The sequence below is a fragment of the Crocuta crocuta genome, unplaced genomic scaffold, assembly GCF_008692635.1.
Source record: "Crocuta crocuta isolate KB4526 unplaced genomic scaffold, BGI_CrCroc_1.0 scaffold114, whole genome shotgun sequence".
Lineage (NCBI taxonomy): Eukaryota > Metazoa > Chordata > Mammalia > Carnivora > Hyaenidae > Crocuta > Crocuta crocuta.
In genome coordinates this window covers 772207-788772 of record NW_027530000.1, presented here as the reverse complement: position 1 = coordinate 788772, position 16566 = coordinate 772207, and the positions used below count along the sequence as shown (strand labels likewise).

At 52.2% G+C, this 16566-nt stretch overlaps 1 protein-coding gene across 3 annotated transcripts in view; it reads left to right on the top strand.

Moving 5' to 3' along the window:
• Positions 1-10172, top strand: part of GOLGA3 (golgin A3) — a 41598-nt gene extending 31426 nt beyond the window's left edge. For all 3 annotated transcript variants that reach the window (XM_077763577.1, XM_077763576.1, XM_077763575.1), the window contains 6 exons: positions 2474-2615; positions 3115-3247; positions 3452-3574; positions 4350-4514; positions 5274-5437; positions 6299-10172. In XM_077763577.1, coding sequence (XP_077619703.1) covers positions 2474-2615; positions 3115-3247; positions 3452-3574; positions 4350-4514; positions 5274-5437; positions 6299-6518 — 947 coding nt within the window. In that variant the 3' untranslated portion in view covers positions 6519-10172. The remainder of the gene's footprint in view (positions 1-2473; positions 2616-3114; positions 3248-3451; positions 3575-4349; positions 4515-5273; positions 5438-6298) is intronic.
• Positions 10173-16566: the final 6394 nt, after the last annotated feature.

Sequence of the window (16566 nt, the reverse complement as noted above, 5' to 3'; positions counted from 1 at the left end):
GGTTCTAAACGGCAACCTCAAGAGCCTGTTGGAATGCAGTTTGTCAGTGTCTAAAAGTTGAGCATGTGGAGCCTTGACACCTCAGTTCCCTTCCAGGAATTTACCGTACAAGCGTCTTTGTTGATGTGTTCTGAGAGCAAAGCGTCATCAGAGCATTGGTGACGGTGAGTGGCTGGAGGGAGCCCTGATGTCCGTCCACGGAAGAGCGGACTTGCGTTAACCCAGATGCAGTCGTGTGGGCCCGAGACGCGCATGGAGCCCGACAGAGTATTTGCTGGGGGAAAATGTCCCACGTGTGCTGTTGAGCTAAAAAAGCCAGCTGCAGAGCAATATGTGACCCCGCTAGTGTCGAAAGTGCCATCGAGAAAGGTGGCTGCATAGACTTCTGCCGTTTCCCGGCTGCTCCTCTCCATGCTCCACTGTCCACCTTCCTGCAGAGGGCCCGCCCCTCCGCCCCGGTGAGCGAGAGTCCTCAGTCCCTCTGTGTTCCCCCCCCCCCAGGTGCCGCTCTCTTACTCCTCATTAGAACGTAAGCTTCAGGGGCGCCTGGGGGGCTCGGTTGGTTAAGCGTCTGACTCTTGATTTCAGCTCAGGTCATGATCTCACAGTTCATGAGATTGAGCCATAAGCTCTGTACTGTTAGCGCGGAGCCTGCGTGGGATTCTCTCTCTCCTTCTGTCTCTGCCCCTCCTTTGCTCTCTCTCTCTCTCTCTTTCTCATATACACACACACACTCTCTCTCTCTCTCTCAAAAACATTATAAACCCTTACAAAGAAAAAAAAGAACGTGAGCTTTGTGGCTTCAGGGCTGCGACTCATTTACCCTCACAGCCCCAGCGCATGGCACAGAATGTGGTTGCCACGTCCACACGTGTGCAGGGGTGCGTGTGACCTGGGTTTTGCTGCATCCTTTAAAATTTTCCCCATGATGATATAATAGAGATAGAAAAAAATAGTTCTTTGTTTTTGGGGGTGAGACAGTAAAATATTCCTTTAAAACAGGACAGTTTTAAGATTTGTTAAGAATATATTTCCATGACCCCCATTTGCCTCTCCTGCGGTTGATTTTTGTCTCTGGTGTGAAGTTGAACGGAATCAGCCACCCTTCCTACTTTTCTACCCCCAATTTCTATATTTTGACTTACTAATTTTATTCTCCTTTTAATGAAGTTGAAACCAGGAAGCTTGTGAATGAAAGTACTAAGGAAGGTGATGGATATACGATATTAGCTTCTTAATTGTGAATGATTGTCATTTATTTCTCTAAATGCATTTAGTCTAATTGTCCTGATTGTATGAACAGCACGTGCTAGTAAAAAGTTAAAAAAAAAAAAAAGTAAAGATTGAGGTATAGATTATTTTGAATTTGCACCTAGTGATAAACCACTGCTGACATCTTCTACTGGAGTTTTTTTTTTTTTACTGATTTAAGCGAGTTAGACTTTCAGTGTTCAACTGCCACATGTTGTAAGTATTTTTATTACACTTTTAAAAAATGAAGTGCTGGGGCACCTGAGTGGCTCAGTTGGTTAAGCCTCCAACTTCGGCTCAGGTCATGATCTCACAGCTTGTGGGTTCGAGCCCCGCGTCGGGCTCTGTGGTGACAGCTCGGAGCCTGGAGCTGCTTCGGATTCTGTGTCTCCCTCTCTCTCTCTTTCCTCCCCCCCACCCCAACACTCTGTCTCTCTATGTCTCGAAAATAAATAAACGTTAAAAAAATTTTCTAAAAAACTGAAGTGCTGTTAGTGCAGTTAGATAAGAAAATTAAATTATTAGGAAGGAAAATGGGAGATTTTCTTATATTCTTAGAATTTTCTGGTTTCAGAAACCTTGGGGGAAACCATTGTTAACCATGAAAAGACTGTGTCATAAATGCATAATAATTGGTGGCCTAACTGCACTTACTTGGTATGATGGAAAAATGTATTCCTCCCTGAAAACATGAACTATGACTGATTTTAACAAGAAATATGCAGATATCCTTGAAGAGGACTATCAGAACCATTTAGATCAAGGGGCACCTGGGTGGCTCAGTTGGTTGAGCGTCTGACTCTTGATTTCAGCTCAGGTCATGATCTCATGGTTCATGAGTCCAAGCCCCATGTTGGGTTCTGTGCTGACAACATGGAGCCTGCTTGGGATTCTCTCTCTCTCTCTCTCTCTCTCTCTCTCTCTCTGTCCCTCCCTCACTCGTTCGTTCTCTCAACATAAATAAATAAACTTAAACAAAAACACCTCAGAAACTGTTTAGATGACGACAACTTGGAACGTAGTGGTCACTCGGCAGATGCTGGCGGCCGCACGCCACGCACCAGGCACATGTGACGTGCTTCCGTCCTTTGGGAACTTGAAAAGCTTTGGAAGAACCTAGAGCGGCTGGGACGTGGCTGGGGCTGGCGGTAGTCCTCGCGGACGCCACATGGCCACATTCTGTGTGGTTCTTGCCCTTGGTAATGCCGCTGTTTTTCTGGTTAGGTTGCTGCAGCCAAGGCGGAAGCAGGACATAGCCGCCGCCACTTCAAGGCCGCAACCTTGGAGCTGAGTGAGGTGAAGAAGGAGCTGCAGGCCAAGGAGCAGCTGGTGCAGAAGCTGCAGGCGGAGGCGGAGGGTCTCCAGTGAGTGCCGGTGGGCAGCGGGCCGGGCCCCCGCCTCACGTTATCCCGTTAGGGCGCTCAGCGCATGAAGGTCACCTGTGTCCCGCCACGTCTCGGGGCACTAGGCTCACCGAAGGGGAACCTACTGGATCCCTGTCTGAAGCCTGCAGCTCAGCTTTGAAATCTCAGTGCTGACGTGGCTGTGCCCGCCGCGCACCCGCTGGCCCTCCGCTGAGGACCGAGCCCTGCGTGAGGGCGCACGTCTGAGGGATGGCCCCACCACTGAGGCTCACTGCGGCCTCCGGTTAGGGCACGTGCAGGGGTGCGTGTGGAGCGCTTCCCCCCCATCGTAATCCATCATGTGGGCTCACAGAGTGTCCTCCCCAGGGGGTTTGTGAGGGTCAGGGCAGAGCAGTCCCCACTGGGGACGAGCAGCGTGCGAGTCTCTGCCACCTGTGACGATGACATGCTGTGGTGGGGCAAGCATGCTGTAATTTCCTTCTTCCTTTTTTTCTGGCAGAATCCAAGAGGGGAAGCACTCCCAGGAAATAGGAGTGTTCCAGGCAGAGCTGGCAGAGGCCCGGACGCAGCTCCAGCTCCTGCAGAAGCAGCTGGACGAGCAGCTGGACAGACAGCCCGCGGGAAACCAAGAGGTGACCCTCCGGGGGCCTCGCGTCTCCGGCGGACAGGGCTCACGGACCGTTCACGTGCTCGTCCCTTCATTCCCTGTGTGCTTGGAAAGGGATATTTGTTGTTTCTAAGTGATATTAACACACAGAGATTAGTTAGAGCAGTTTTACGGTGCAAGAAAGCCACTGTAAAATTCTCTTGGTCATGTGACTTTTTCCCTCCTCTAGAGGGAAAATCTCAAATGGGAGGTGGATCAGAAGGAAAGAGAAATCCAGTCCTTGAAGCAGCAGCTGGACTTGAGTGAACAGCAGAGTAAAAAAGAACTAGACGGAATACAGCACTTACTGCAGGTATCTGCTGTGTCGAGGTCCTGGGGCCGGTCAGAGCCAGCACTCCGTAAGGTAGTGGGTGATCCCAGCACTAGTCCTGATTAGTGTGCCAGGCAGCACGCCGAGTGCATGAGTTCTCGGTGAACTCAGGGCTGCCACCAAGCTGTTTTGCAGACAGTATTCATTTTGGAAAGAAGTCCAGGTCATACACCCGAAGGAGGCCAGGCCCCAGCGCCACGTATGCCCTGGGTGAGATGTGTCGATGTTCCCGGAATGGGATCTGGCAAAGCTCAATCACTGAGACCGCGCATGTGAAACAAACGCTCACCACCCTGCGATAAACTTCTCCACAAAGAAACCCGTGTGCCGTCGGGACTGCTTGAGCCAAGGGTCAGGAGTGTACACTTGGCAGGATCCCTCCTTGTGAACGGAGGGCTCGAGTAACATTAGGGTTGGTTTATATTCTTCCTGAGTAATGGCGAGGCTTATTCTGTTAGCTGACCTTGGATTTAAACAGGTGACTCTTGGGGTCCAGTGTAGATAGCGGACACGGGAATGTTGCTGGTTCATTGGCAGAGGCTCTGAAATTTGGATAAAAACGTTGAGAACGTGGATGTGACGGGAGGCTGCCCGACCTGCGCGGTCGGGAGGAAATGTGCTGGCCGCGCCGCATACCTCATCACAAAAAATCGGTGTTCCGTTTCTAGCCCCTTAGAATTGTGACGTACGAACTTACGATCTTAGCAGTGCTTAAGATTTGTTAGCTTTTAAAAATCTATGACTTCCCTTTCCTTAGAATATCAAAGCTGAGCTGGAGATGGTGCGGGAAGATCTGTCCCTGACCCAGAAGGAGAAGTTCATGCTCCAGGCTAAGGTGTCGGAACTGAAGAACAACATGAAGAGTCTGCTCCAGCAGAACCAGCAGCTCCGGCTGGACCTGCGGCGCGGCGCCGCCAAGACGGTACTCGGCCGGGGCGGGGTCCCCTGGGTCCTCCGCCGGCCTGCGGGGCAGGCCGTGGGCGCGTCGGGCTCACTCCGACATGGGGTTACACGTGACCAACACCGAGCACCTGCCGCGTGAGAATAAATGATGCTGGAGTATGGTGCTCAGAAACAGGCCAGGCCCTTTTATTTTGGTGCCTTTTCCAAACGCGTGAATTCACATACCGCTTTGTTGTAATGCGCTTTACAAACCCTAGAGGGCGGCGTTGCCTGTAGGCCCGCCACCCGCGCGCAGCCGCTGGCCAGGTGGCCAGCGCAGGGGACCCTGCGCAGGTTTTCTGCACACCTGGCTCTTGCTTCTCTGCTCGGTCTACGTACATGTTTCCCAGGTGCAAAGAAGCCACTCAGACTCGGGTTTATTTAGCACTGTTTTCCTGTCTGTGGAAAAGGTGTGAAGTCCTAGAAAGGGGAGTTATAAGAGTTGAAATTGACCTAATTTCTGAGGGATGTGCAAGGTCAAAGCCGTGGTCTTTCGTGGAAGGCCCCCCACAGGAGCGTTCTCCTCCTCCCGGGGGGCCAGCACCTGCATCGTCACGTGTGTTAGAAAGAAGGTTCCTTGAAACCCGTGGCTGCCAGCTCTGCCGGCTGGGGAACAGGGCCCATGCCTTCCCAGGAGGCGCCTCTGGGACTCCCTGCTGTGACCCCAGGCACCGAAGAGGGGAAGCGTATGGGGGTCACCCTCTTAGTGAGGCCGCTAACCGTGTACGTTTGCAAACAGAGAAAGGAACTGAAAGGTGAGGCCAGCCCTTCTGGCCCCGTGACACCGGTGAAGATCCCCGACTGCCCCGTCCCGGCCTCCCTGCTGGAGGAGCTGCTGAGGCCCCCACCCGCCGTGAGCAAGGAGCCCCTCAAGAACCTCAACAGCTGTCTCCAGCAGCTCAAGTACGAGCCACGTCCTGTGTCCTGTCTCCCTCGGTCTCTAAAACTAGACTTCAGGTTTAACTTGGAAGAATCCTGCCGGCAGGACCGCACGCCCAGCAGGGGCCGAGCAGGCCTGTGCCACATGGGGTCACTCGGGCTGTCAGTCCCTGTCATCCGGGGAGGACGGCCTAGAGCTGAGTGACCCTGCGAAGCCCTCGAGTGACCAGGACCTGAGCCCTTAGAATCCCCACAACTAGATGTTCTGCTCCTAGCAGCCCGAGGCCAGTGTTTGCAGGGTGTGGCCATGTGGGGACGTCTTTTTTTTTTTTAATTAAAAACATTTTTTGTTTACTCCTTTTTTTTTAACATTTATTTTTGGGGGAGAGAGTGCGCAAGTGGGAAAGGGGCAGAGAGAGAGGGAGACACAGAATCCGAAGCAGCTCCAGGCTCTGAGCTGTCAGCACAGAGCCCGACGCGGGGCTTGAACTCCCGAATCGTGAGATCATGACCTGAGCCGAAGTCGGACGCTTAGCCATCTGAGCCACCCGGGTGCCCCAGGGGACATCTTTTTTGACCCCGCGAGTGGAAGCTACGTGGCAGGCCCTCAGTGCTGCTTACGCACCTCCCACAGCAGCAGCCCCTGTGCGCGGAGTTGCATGGCCTGAGTCCCATGAGTCCTGTGACCCCGTCAGTGTCGCTGGCCCCAGCCAGACGGGTGTGTCAGCCCTGTGCAGGTGCTGTGGTGCCTGAGGGGACTGCTGTCCCGGTCAGGCTTGTGAGGACCCACGTTTGAGGTGGCTGCTTGTCTCTGAGGAATGTAACGGCGTCTTTTCTGGCTCTCCTTTGACTCGCCTTCCTTCCCTTGTCTCCCCGTCTGTCCAGGCAGGAGATGGACAGCCTTCAGCGCCAGATGGAGGCGCACACCGTTACCGTGCACGAGTCGCTGTCCTCCTGGACTCAGGGGGACCCCACGGCTAGCCCAGCCCCCCCCGGAGATCACGCCAACCCCCGGGGAGACACGGAGCAACGTGGCCAGTGCGGGGTCTCCAGAGAAGGGCTCGGAACAGCGGCTGCCGAGCGCCCCCAGTCTGAGCGCGTGTAACTACCCAAAGGAATATTCTTTTGTCAAGATTATTTATTTGACTGTTTGCTCTGTTTTTCTAAGAGATGAGGTTTAAATTTTGCATTTGCCTTTACGAGGAGCGAAAGGACAGAACGAGAGCCGAGGATTAGAGAAATAGTCATTGCAAATCACAAATAGCTTTTCCCACGAAATGACCAAATCTGAACAACCTAGCCTAGATCTCAGCGAGAAGGTTTTGAATGTGTCCGAAGGGCATCTCTCATGAGTGACCGTAGTTGCTGTCGTCTGAGGGTGACGCCGGCCAGTGGCCACCAGTGGCAACACTGCATGACCGGGTCCCATTTCTCTCTCTCCTGTCTGATTCAGTAAGGGCTTTACCTCCCTGCAGAAATGAAACTTTATTTGCACCTTTGGTTTGTATTTTATTTTTAGTGGCTATCTCACCATAGGATGTGTATATAGATACTGAAAATCAATCTAATCTTTAAAAAGTATGTCTGTATTATTTAAGAATGACCTGAATTGTCTTTTTATTGATTGCCTTTTGAAAATGTGCTGTCAGGAAACAATGTACACGTAGGGTTTAGGGATGTCAGTCAGAAAATTATATTTTAAGAAATCATTATTTTATTTACTGTTCTAAAACCAAATATTCTTAGAAAAGGGTCTTTATTTTAGTTTCGCTTCATTTTTGACGGCCTTGTCGTAAGTGCACAGCCCCCCACCCCCCGCCCCCCCGTCATCTGACCCTTGGCCCTGCATGACCTCGCTCCCCTTGGCTGACCCCAGTCACCGTGTGTTGGCCTGATGTGTGAGATGCTTGGGGGCGGTCCCAGGAGAGGAGGGGAGAGGGGGCCAGGGCTCCAAACCCAGGCTTCTCCGGGGTCCCCTCCCCCTCCCCCATGCCCACATGAAAACGTCCAGCAGGGCCTTTGTGGTCAAGAAGGTTCAGAAGGCCCTGCACCCTCTCCTCCGGAGACACGGAGCCTCCTAGAAGGGGCAGCTCAGCTCCGTGGGAAGGCGGCGGCCACCCCCAGCTGCCCTGTAGGAAGGACTGGATTTGGAGCTCACTGAGCATGGGAGGGTTCTTGTGGACATTTCTCCACCTGAACCATGAAGTGCTACAGAAACCGACGGGCTGGGACCCCTGAGGTCTGTAGCTCTGTCCCCTACATGGCTAAGAAATCTAAACTAATCCCTGCTGTGTGAGTTAGAGCAGAGAGGCCTCTGGTGCAGATCTGCTGGTCCGGAGATCAACGTGGAAGTGTTACTGATCGGGCCACGTACGCCTGTGTCGACTTACTACTTTTGTCTCTTTTGAGGAGAAAACAGTTTGGTATTTTAAAGCTGTTTGTGTTCTCTCATAAGATGCTGTTAGAAGGTTTATTGATAAAGTAGCATTGACCACGAAGATGTTTAGTGTTTAAAAAAAATTCCCTTGCAAGTATTGGGACTTCTGAAATGTGTATATCATTTGTACAGGGTTAATCTTGAAATAATACTTGAAGACTTCATTATAAATATATCCTACTTTTCATCTTAAGTTGGAAACCGTTTTTGACAAAATTGTTTTTGTACCATTAGAGGAGAAAAATCGTAATTTACATTTTTATTTATTTGGGGTGTATTATCCTCAGTTTTAATTTTAAAACCAGCACATGACACTCAGCCTCCTGCTATGGCTGCTTCCTTACTGCTGCTCGCCAGTGGCTCCCGGGGACGGCGGTCACTGTACGTCTTCTCTTAGGAAAGGGTCAACTGATTGTGAGCAAGTCTCTGTTCCTCACCTTGTTTCCTTCATGTCTTACCCTCTGTGTGGGTGTGCCTGCACCTGTGAGTGTGCGCATGTGTGCCTGCGTGTGAGTGTGCCTGTGTGTACGAGTATGCACCTGCGTGTGTGCGCCTGTGTGTGCCTGCGTGTGGGTGTGCCTGTGAGTATGCACCTGTGTGTGTGTGCGAGTGCCTGTGTGTGTGAGTATGCACCTGTGTGTAAGCGCGAGTGCCTGCGTGTGGGTGTGCCTGAGTGGGTGTGCCTGTGTGTGGTTGTGCCTGTGTGTGTGAGTGTGCCCCTGCATGTGTGCGTGAGTGCCTGTGTGTGAGTATGCACCTGTGTGTAAGTGCGAGTGCCTGCGTGTGGGTGTGCCTGAGTGGGTGTGCCTGTGTGTGGGTGTGCCCCTGCGTGTGTGCGTGAGTGCCTGTGTGTGTGAGTATTCACCTGTGTGTGTGCGCGAGTGCCTGCGTGAGTGCCTGTATGTGAGTATGCATCTGTGTGTGGGTGTGCCTGTGTGTGTGAGTGTGCCTGTGTGTGTGAGTATGCACCTGTGTGTGCACGCGAGTGCCTGCGTGTGGGTGTGCCTGTGTGTGTGGGTGTGCCTGTATGTGAGTGTGCACCTGCGTGTGTGAGTGTGTGCCTGCGTGTGCACCTGCCCCTGTGTGCGTGCCTGTGCGCCTGTGGCGATGGTGGCAGAGCCTCCTGGCTTCCTGACATCACCCTGTGCCTTTGTCATCACCCCATCTTTCGGTTCCTGAACACTCTGGCTGTCCCCCTGCCGTGCTGTTTCCCGTGTGGCCGACGGCCCCTGATCTGGGGCCTTTTTGTCCAGCCTTTTATTAGGGCTTCCTTCACCTGAGAGAGGAAGCTGGACGTCAAGGTCGCCTGCTCCCGATTTGTTGAGGGTTTGTTGTTTTTAACCCCCAAGGGCCTTGACTTCTACCTCCCACAGCTAGAGTCTTCAGTGAATATCATTTGAAATGTTCTGGGCAGAAGTGGGAATTCAGAATTTATTCATGGAAAACAACATTACCGTCTGGAGTACTTGTAAACATAGGTTTGCTGTTACATTATATTTGTGGGTCTTATTCATCCTGAGTCATGAATACTGTATCCCATGTCCTCATTACAGAGGACACTGGTTTGGACACTTCATCATGTCATTTCTTATTTTCTTTATGTTCCAAAAAAAAATCTTACTGCGGCGTGGTTATCACGGATCTTTCCGTGGAACACAGTAGCTAGATGCCATCAGATCTTATGGATTTATGTGCTTTTGTTCTACTCTTTGGAAGGTCTAACAGGCAAAGTTCTGATAGGATGTGCAGCTGGCTTTTACTGTGGCCTGGGGTCAGGATAATGGGACAGGCCTGCTAAGAAGATTCTCACTAAAGTCTTTCTCAGTTTACAGATGCTTCTCGGTGTAGGGATGCTGCCGAAGCCATGACATACGTTCCTACTCGCTTGAGTAACTTCTTACATAGAAATGACGTGTCCTGTGTAAAGATTTCTAGTTGAAAGGGACCAGCGTATCTGAAATACAAATGTCCTGGAACCTTCCTCAAGGACCCCTGTAACATGTGAGACATTCTGAGCCTTATTCGAAGAAGTTCACTGACTCCCGTTCCAGGCAAATCTGGTTGTGTGATGGTCTCAGGTTATGATAGGATCCTGGAGGGTAATGTTTTAGCGGATCTAGAAAACTTGGTGGCTTTAAGCTACTCATTTCTGTTAAAATTTTTCTCATGAAAGGAAGTCCTCAGGTTGGGGCTGTTCAGGGGAAAGGTGTCACCGTGCACAACGAATTGTAACTTTAAAAAGCATGTTGATTTTTTATAAATTTAAATGTGCTGGGGGAATTCCTTAAATTTTGTGCAATAAACTATTTTTTGTTAAAGATTTTCACATTTCATTGGGAGCTTTATTTAATATACATATTTAGCTGTATCTTGGAGGAATCCTTTATCTTCTGTTTTATAAACTGTGTTTAATACTCGTCTTTAAAGAGCGTCTTCCTGTCCTGACTGTCCTGCCAAAGCTTCGCGTGGTGTGAGGTCTCACCTGTGCTCCTTCTGGGGCCAGAGCAGCGAGCTCCCCGTGCCCGGCCCTCTTCAGCCCACACTTCACACACCTGCCGCCATGTGAGTACGGCGGGGGTGGGGGCATGTCCCCAGCACGTCCCTGCACTGGGCTCTGCTGGCCCCACTGTCCGCAGCTGGACCACAAATACTTCTCTGAACCTCAGAGTCGTGGCCCCAGTCCCCCCCACTTCCATCTGCCGGCTGATTGTGATCAAGGAGAGTGAGCCAGACGTGGAAGTCTTTAGTAACCAGCGGGAGAAAGTGTCCAGAAAGGAAGTAAACTAGTGATGACAGAATGTGGTTTTGTGGTGGGATTTACACTTTTCTCGAACTCCACTTTACCAGCTTCCATAACCAAGAGTCAGGTAATACGTGTGCTCTCCAGAGCTTAGGGGAAGGCTCCTGCCCACCTACTTCTGTGGCCCTAGCTTCCGGAAGGAGTGAGGATGCCATGTCCTGCTCTACAGCAATCAGGAAAGGGCTGGGTCTGATTTCCTGAACTTTTTTCTTTTACCCATAAAGTTGTTAAACATTTGTAGGCACCAGACTGACCTGTCGATGGACTGACTTTGAGCCCGTTGCGTCCTCCGTGGCCAGGCAGCAGTGTTGAGGGGGCGCTGGGCACCTGCCTCCTGGCTCAGCGCGGGCAGGTGAGCTGGAATGTGGGCCGAGTGTGGGACCCAGGTCTTTCCGCCGGTGGGAAGCCTGGTGTCTAGGAGTCCCCAGGTTACTCAGAAGTGTCTTACCCAGATTATGTGGGAAATAGGATTATTTATGCTGCTACCGTCCAGTTTGATGGGTAAACGCAAGGGCTGCTGGAAGAATCTCCAAGCCTTTCCTTGAGGAGAAAGAATCCTCAGCAATCAGCAACTTGTAAAACCCGAGGCAGTACTTATTAGAATCCTGCTTGCCTTTATGCACGCTCTCAGTTGACAACAGATGTCGCAGATTCTGGTAAAAAGTATACTTTAGCAGTGCTTTTTCCTAGAAACGGCTGGAGACACTAAACTGTGTTGCTCTTCCCTTTTTCTTGCTCTGGGGGGCAGGCCCTTCCGGCATGCCAGCTCACCTCCGGGGGGCTCAGGAGCAGCATGGTGACCTCCCTTGGGGACGGCGCGCTTCCCCACCGGGTTGAAAGCGTGTGGACCCACAGCAGCCCTGGGGCGGGAGGGCAGCGGCTCCGGAAGCACCTGCAGGCTCTCACCCACTCAGCCCTCCCCGAGGCCCGAACTGCTGGAGGAAGTCGTCTGCCGGCTCTTCACTTAGTCGGCCGGAGCGCCACAGGGTGGGAGATAGTAGCCAGCGTATGAGGCGCCTCACAGGAAGCTTCGTTTGGACTGTGAGCTTTAAATGTGCATGCCTTTTTTAACATATATTAATGTTTTTATTTATTTTTGAGAGAGAGAGTGCAAGCAAGGAAGGGCCAGACAGCGAGGGAGACACAAAATCCAAAGCAGGCTCCAGGCTCTGAGCTGTCAGCACAGAGCCCAACATGGGCCTCGAATTCACAGACCAGGAGGCCATGACCTGCGCAGCAATCAGACGCTTCACTGACTGAGCCACCCAGATGCCCCTTTAAATGTACATTTCTAAAGACTCGATGAATATTTCAAAGTGATTTTTCCCAATACTTAAACCTCAGCGTGTTGAAAGTGGATGGCCTCCCCTTCATCCAAAAAAACAGCCCCTTCTCCTGACTGGCGTCCCCGTGTTAGTGATATATTCACTGCGGCCTCTGAACCCTCAAGGTTTGCCACCCTCCAGATCCTTCTTGACCCTCACCCAGGCCAGCCATGCCCACAGCTCCTGTGTCTGTTGTGTGGCGCCTCCTTTCTCTGCATCAGCTTAGAACCGGCTTGGCTGTGCAACCAGGCCTGGGCCAGCCCCCCCGACTCTGGTCTGGCGCGTACGCTCGCTCGGTTCAGAGCGCACAGCGTGGCTCTCCTGCCGTCTGCAGCCTGGCCCAGATCAACCCCTCCAGGCGTCTCCGGTCATTCAGCGTTTCCAGTTCCGTGGTGACCTCTGGTGCTCCCACCAAACACTCCTCCCTCTGGGGAGACGGCAGGTGTGCGCTGTGGGGCGGGGGCTCAGCCATCCGAGTCGATGAGCTGGCTCGCAGGCCGTGTCCCCTCTGGGTCAGAGCACTGACAGGGTGCTGCACAGCCGCCACCGTGGTGACAGCATGACGGGTGACCACGTGGGCAGGAAGTAGGGGCAAGAAATAAACCCAGTCCTCTCAAGCCTCTGCAGACCTGGGGGTGTTACTGCATGACCCGTAGGGGCCCGGGAGTGCCCGGTGCCCCGCTGGCGCGTCGACTTGCTCCCCTTGCCTCGTGCTGCCCCTGCCTCGCCATCGCTCACAGGCAGCGTCCGGGTGCTTGTGGCTGTCGAGCGTGATACCCAGAGATACAGCTCTCCAGCGCGAAGAAGCCTGGTTTGCAGCATTTGATGGTTTCTGGGTGTGAATACCCTCACCGGGCAGATGTCGTCATTGGAGCTGGGAAGGGGTGTGAGCTGCTACGGGAGACTCCCACACACCACTGACTGTCCTCATGGGATGTGACGTGAGCATAAAGCAGACATGGCTCGATTCCTTTAGAAAGACTTCCTTTTCCCCCAAACCACACCGATCCTTCCCTGTGCACATTTACTTACATCAAGCTATCTTTATGACATTTTACATGGTTTCTTTTTATTATAGTTATTTCTGGAGAGTCCCTATTTCTACTGGATTATAGGGCATCAGGGGCTGGTGGATCTTACTGAACAAATGAGCCTTAATTAGCCATCTTCAGTGACTTTAAGGAGATACATAAACAAATACCAATTGGGGGACTTCTTTCCTTGCTAATTTGGTGTAGAAATGGTGGTAGAATGCTAATAGAACAGATTTATGAATTAGAAGTAAGTAATGTCGACCCGTTACTGAAGACCTCTTCAAATTCGGCAAGATTGTGACACCCTTGTGTACAATAACCCTTTTGCTAATCGGCAAATGGAAGAGCTTCCAGGCTCCCCTGCCGGCAAGGCATCCTCAGTGGCTGCATCTGCTCTTTCTCTAGGCTCCATTGTATCTTCACAGAGGGTCCCAGGGGCTTCCTGCTCTGACGATTCCTCGTTACTCCTAGGACCCCACTTCCTCTCGAGTCACCTGGCAAGGGTGCTTTCTTGGCCAGACCCACGCCATAAGTAACACGATCGTGGCTGGATTTCCACATAGTTCTCCTCTTGTTGAAGGACGCTCAAGACACGTGGAAATGACCTCTCCACTCTGTAACTGACTGATCTCGCCCCTGGCCCTCTCGTGATCTGGAATCGGAAGTGGAGTGAGGGATTAGGGTAGGAGTGAGACAAACCATAATTAGCAATTAGATGGCAACCTGTTCCTCTCAGAAAAGACCATCGGGTCTTCCAAGCTTAATTTCAGTAGGAAATCTACTTCCACCTGCAGTGTTTACATCTCAGACTCTCTCATTTCTACCTCATGGTAAACAGTGGTCAGCAATAGGGTCGGCTTAACGTTGGAATCGTTTTCCCTTTCTTTCTTCCCCCTTGACTCTTCCAGTCCTATTTCAGACGTAGCCTGCATTAGATGTGGTGACGGTGGTCCAGCCGTCATAGAATCGCTATTGTTAGGCAGATTCCACAAAAAATTCTGCTATCAACACGCTGGTTAGGCTGGTAAAGGTGCCATGAGACCCCAAAATTCAGTGGTTTACATGAGAGAAGTGTTTCTTACGGACAACAGCCCAATCATAAAAACTGGACCAGCCACGGCAGTCTCAGGTGCTAAGGACAAAAACGCCTTCTATCTCTTGGCACCATTTCGTGGCTTCCATCTGGGGCCTAGGACAGCTGCTCCAGGCCCCAACTTCCTGGGGGAAGGGGGAGCCCGCGGAAGGCATGCGTGTGCCTTCCTTGAAGGGTGCGGCTCCCCAACCCCACAGACTACTGTCCAGCAGCTCCACTTCGTCACCGGGCCACACGATGTGGTTTTTAGCTGCACAGCCGTATGTCTACCGGTAGCTGGGAGGTTCTGTCATTAGAGAATGGACAATGGATGCTGCTGGCAACACCCTCTACAATTCACAGTCTCAAGTCAGTCCTCTCCTCTCCAAAGTTCTGGGATTTATGATTAACAAAGTCCCTTACAACGGGGGAGGGCCCTGCTACCTCTTAAGGGCATGGACACATAGATCACCGTATGCTTTTCAAACTATGTAAATAGTAATAGCAGCTAACATTCGTTAAACCCGCACTGTATGGTGGCTCTGTAGCAAGCACTGACATACAGCAATCCTCATCTCTGAGACAGGTATGATTATCCTGCCCCATTTTACCACTGACAAAAATGAAGCACAGGGCAATTAAGTAATTCTCCCAGTTACCCAGAGGGCAGGGGGCAGGCAGGACACCAGCCCAGGCAGTCCGGCCCAGTCTCTCATCTACACAACGGCAGATGTTTGTGAAAGGGTCAAAACTGGGGAGCCGCTGGCCACAGATGTCTGTTCTCAGGACACGTAGTAGAAGTGGCAAAATCTCATTGTAGCAAGGCACTCTTCCTTCTTAAATGTACACAAAATTTACACTAAAACAGACTTGGGCAACCGTCCATCTGCCAGTGTGCACCTGTCATTATCGACCCAAGCAAAATGTGGAACATTTCCTTCACAGTGAAGGTTCTTTCCTGTCCCTTCCCGGTTAACCACCCCGCCCAAACGCAACCACGGCTCTGAGTCATCACCACAAGCTCTGATGTTCTCGAGACTCTTACAAACCGAACTGTACTGTGTGCACTTTTGTGCGCGGTCTTTGTACTTAGTATGGTTTTCAGATTCATCCGTGTTATTGAACAGTACGCCACCGTGGGAATTTCAAATGACAGTTCCAGAATTTGTGCATTCATTCTTCCGGGGTTTATCCATACACCTGGGCGTTTCCTGTTTGGGACTGCCGCAAGCATTGTGCGCGAGTCCCTCTGCGTACCTAAGGCTGCACTGCCGGGCCGGAGAGCAGGATTTGTCGATTTTATGAGAAAGTGCCTCACTGTTTTCCCAGTAGTTAACTCATTTTACTCCTGCCAGCAGTGTTTGAGAATGCCAAAATTACGCCACATTCTCACCAAAATCAACCATTCTGCTGGGTGTAAAGAGTATTTCACTGTGGTTTAATCTCCATTTCACTCACCCTCGAATTTACTGACTCTTTGGTGTCCAACCCACTTTTTTTTTTTTTTTATCAAGGATGTCAATTGTATTTCTTCAGAGTTTTTCATTTAAAAAAATGTCTTAAGTTACAGGGGCGAACGGGTAGCTCAGTTCTTAAGCATCTTGATTTCTGCTGGAGCCCCACGTTGGGCTCTGCTGGTAGCTCGCAGAGGGCGTGGGATTCTCTCGGTCTCTCTGCCCCTCCCCTGCTCGCGAGCATTCTGTCTCAAAAAACAAACTTAAAAAATGTTACAGAAGATTCATCCTTTTTACTGTACACGTCGGAGTTTTGACAAGCGTAAAGCCTCCACCAGCCCCTACAGCCCCCCGGCCCCTTTATCGTCCATCCCTCCCGCCGCGGCCACCCCTGCTCCGCTCCGAGCGGACAACGTGGAATGGGATCACGCAGCCCGGAGCCTGAACGGACTACAGCCGCTGGTATCCCCTCCTCCGGGAAGCCCTCCGCGCCGCGCCTCCAGGACTGGGGCAGTGAGGAAATAAATTCAGTCGGGCCACGAGAATAAAGCCCGGCCGGCCAGGTAAGGCCAGCTTCACAGAGAGCAGGAGCATTTCTCCCGAGCAGCCGCTGCAGCTGCCCGGTCGCCTGCTTTCTCCGGCGCGGAGGGCTTTGTTCTCCAAAATCCTCAGCGGTCACAAATGCGGTTTGAGAGCGGGTCCAGGAGAACTAAATGCCCGCTCTTGCCTGGAGGACCTCGGCTGCTCCGACCCCGCGAGCAGCCGCCGAACGGAGCTAGCGCGCTCGAAAAGACACCGCCGGCCGACGCCCAAGCCCGGCTGCCCGGCCCCGGCTCGCGCGCCAGACNCGCCCCCGAGGAGCCCCCCTGCCTCAGGACCCCGCGACCCGAGCTGCCCGCGCCACTGCCTGACGCCGTGCTCGACAGTCCCTTGCCCCCAGGGACCGGACCCGCAGCCTCGCTCCCTTGCCGGCCTACGAGGCGCGGGAGGCGGGCGCCCCCGACCTGCGTGTGCAGTCCCGGCTCCGCACC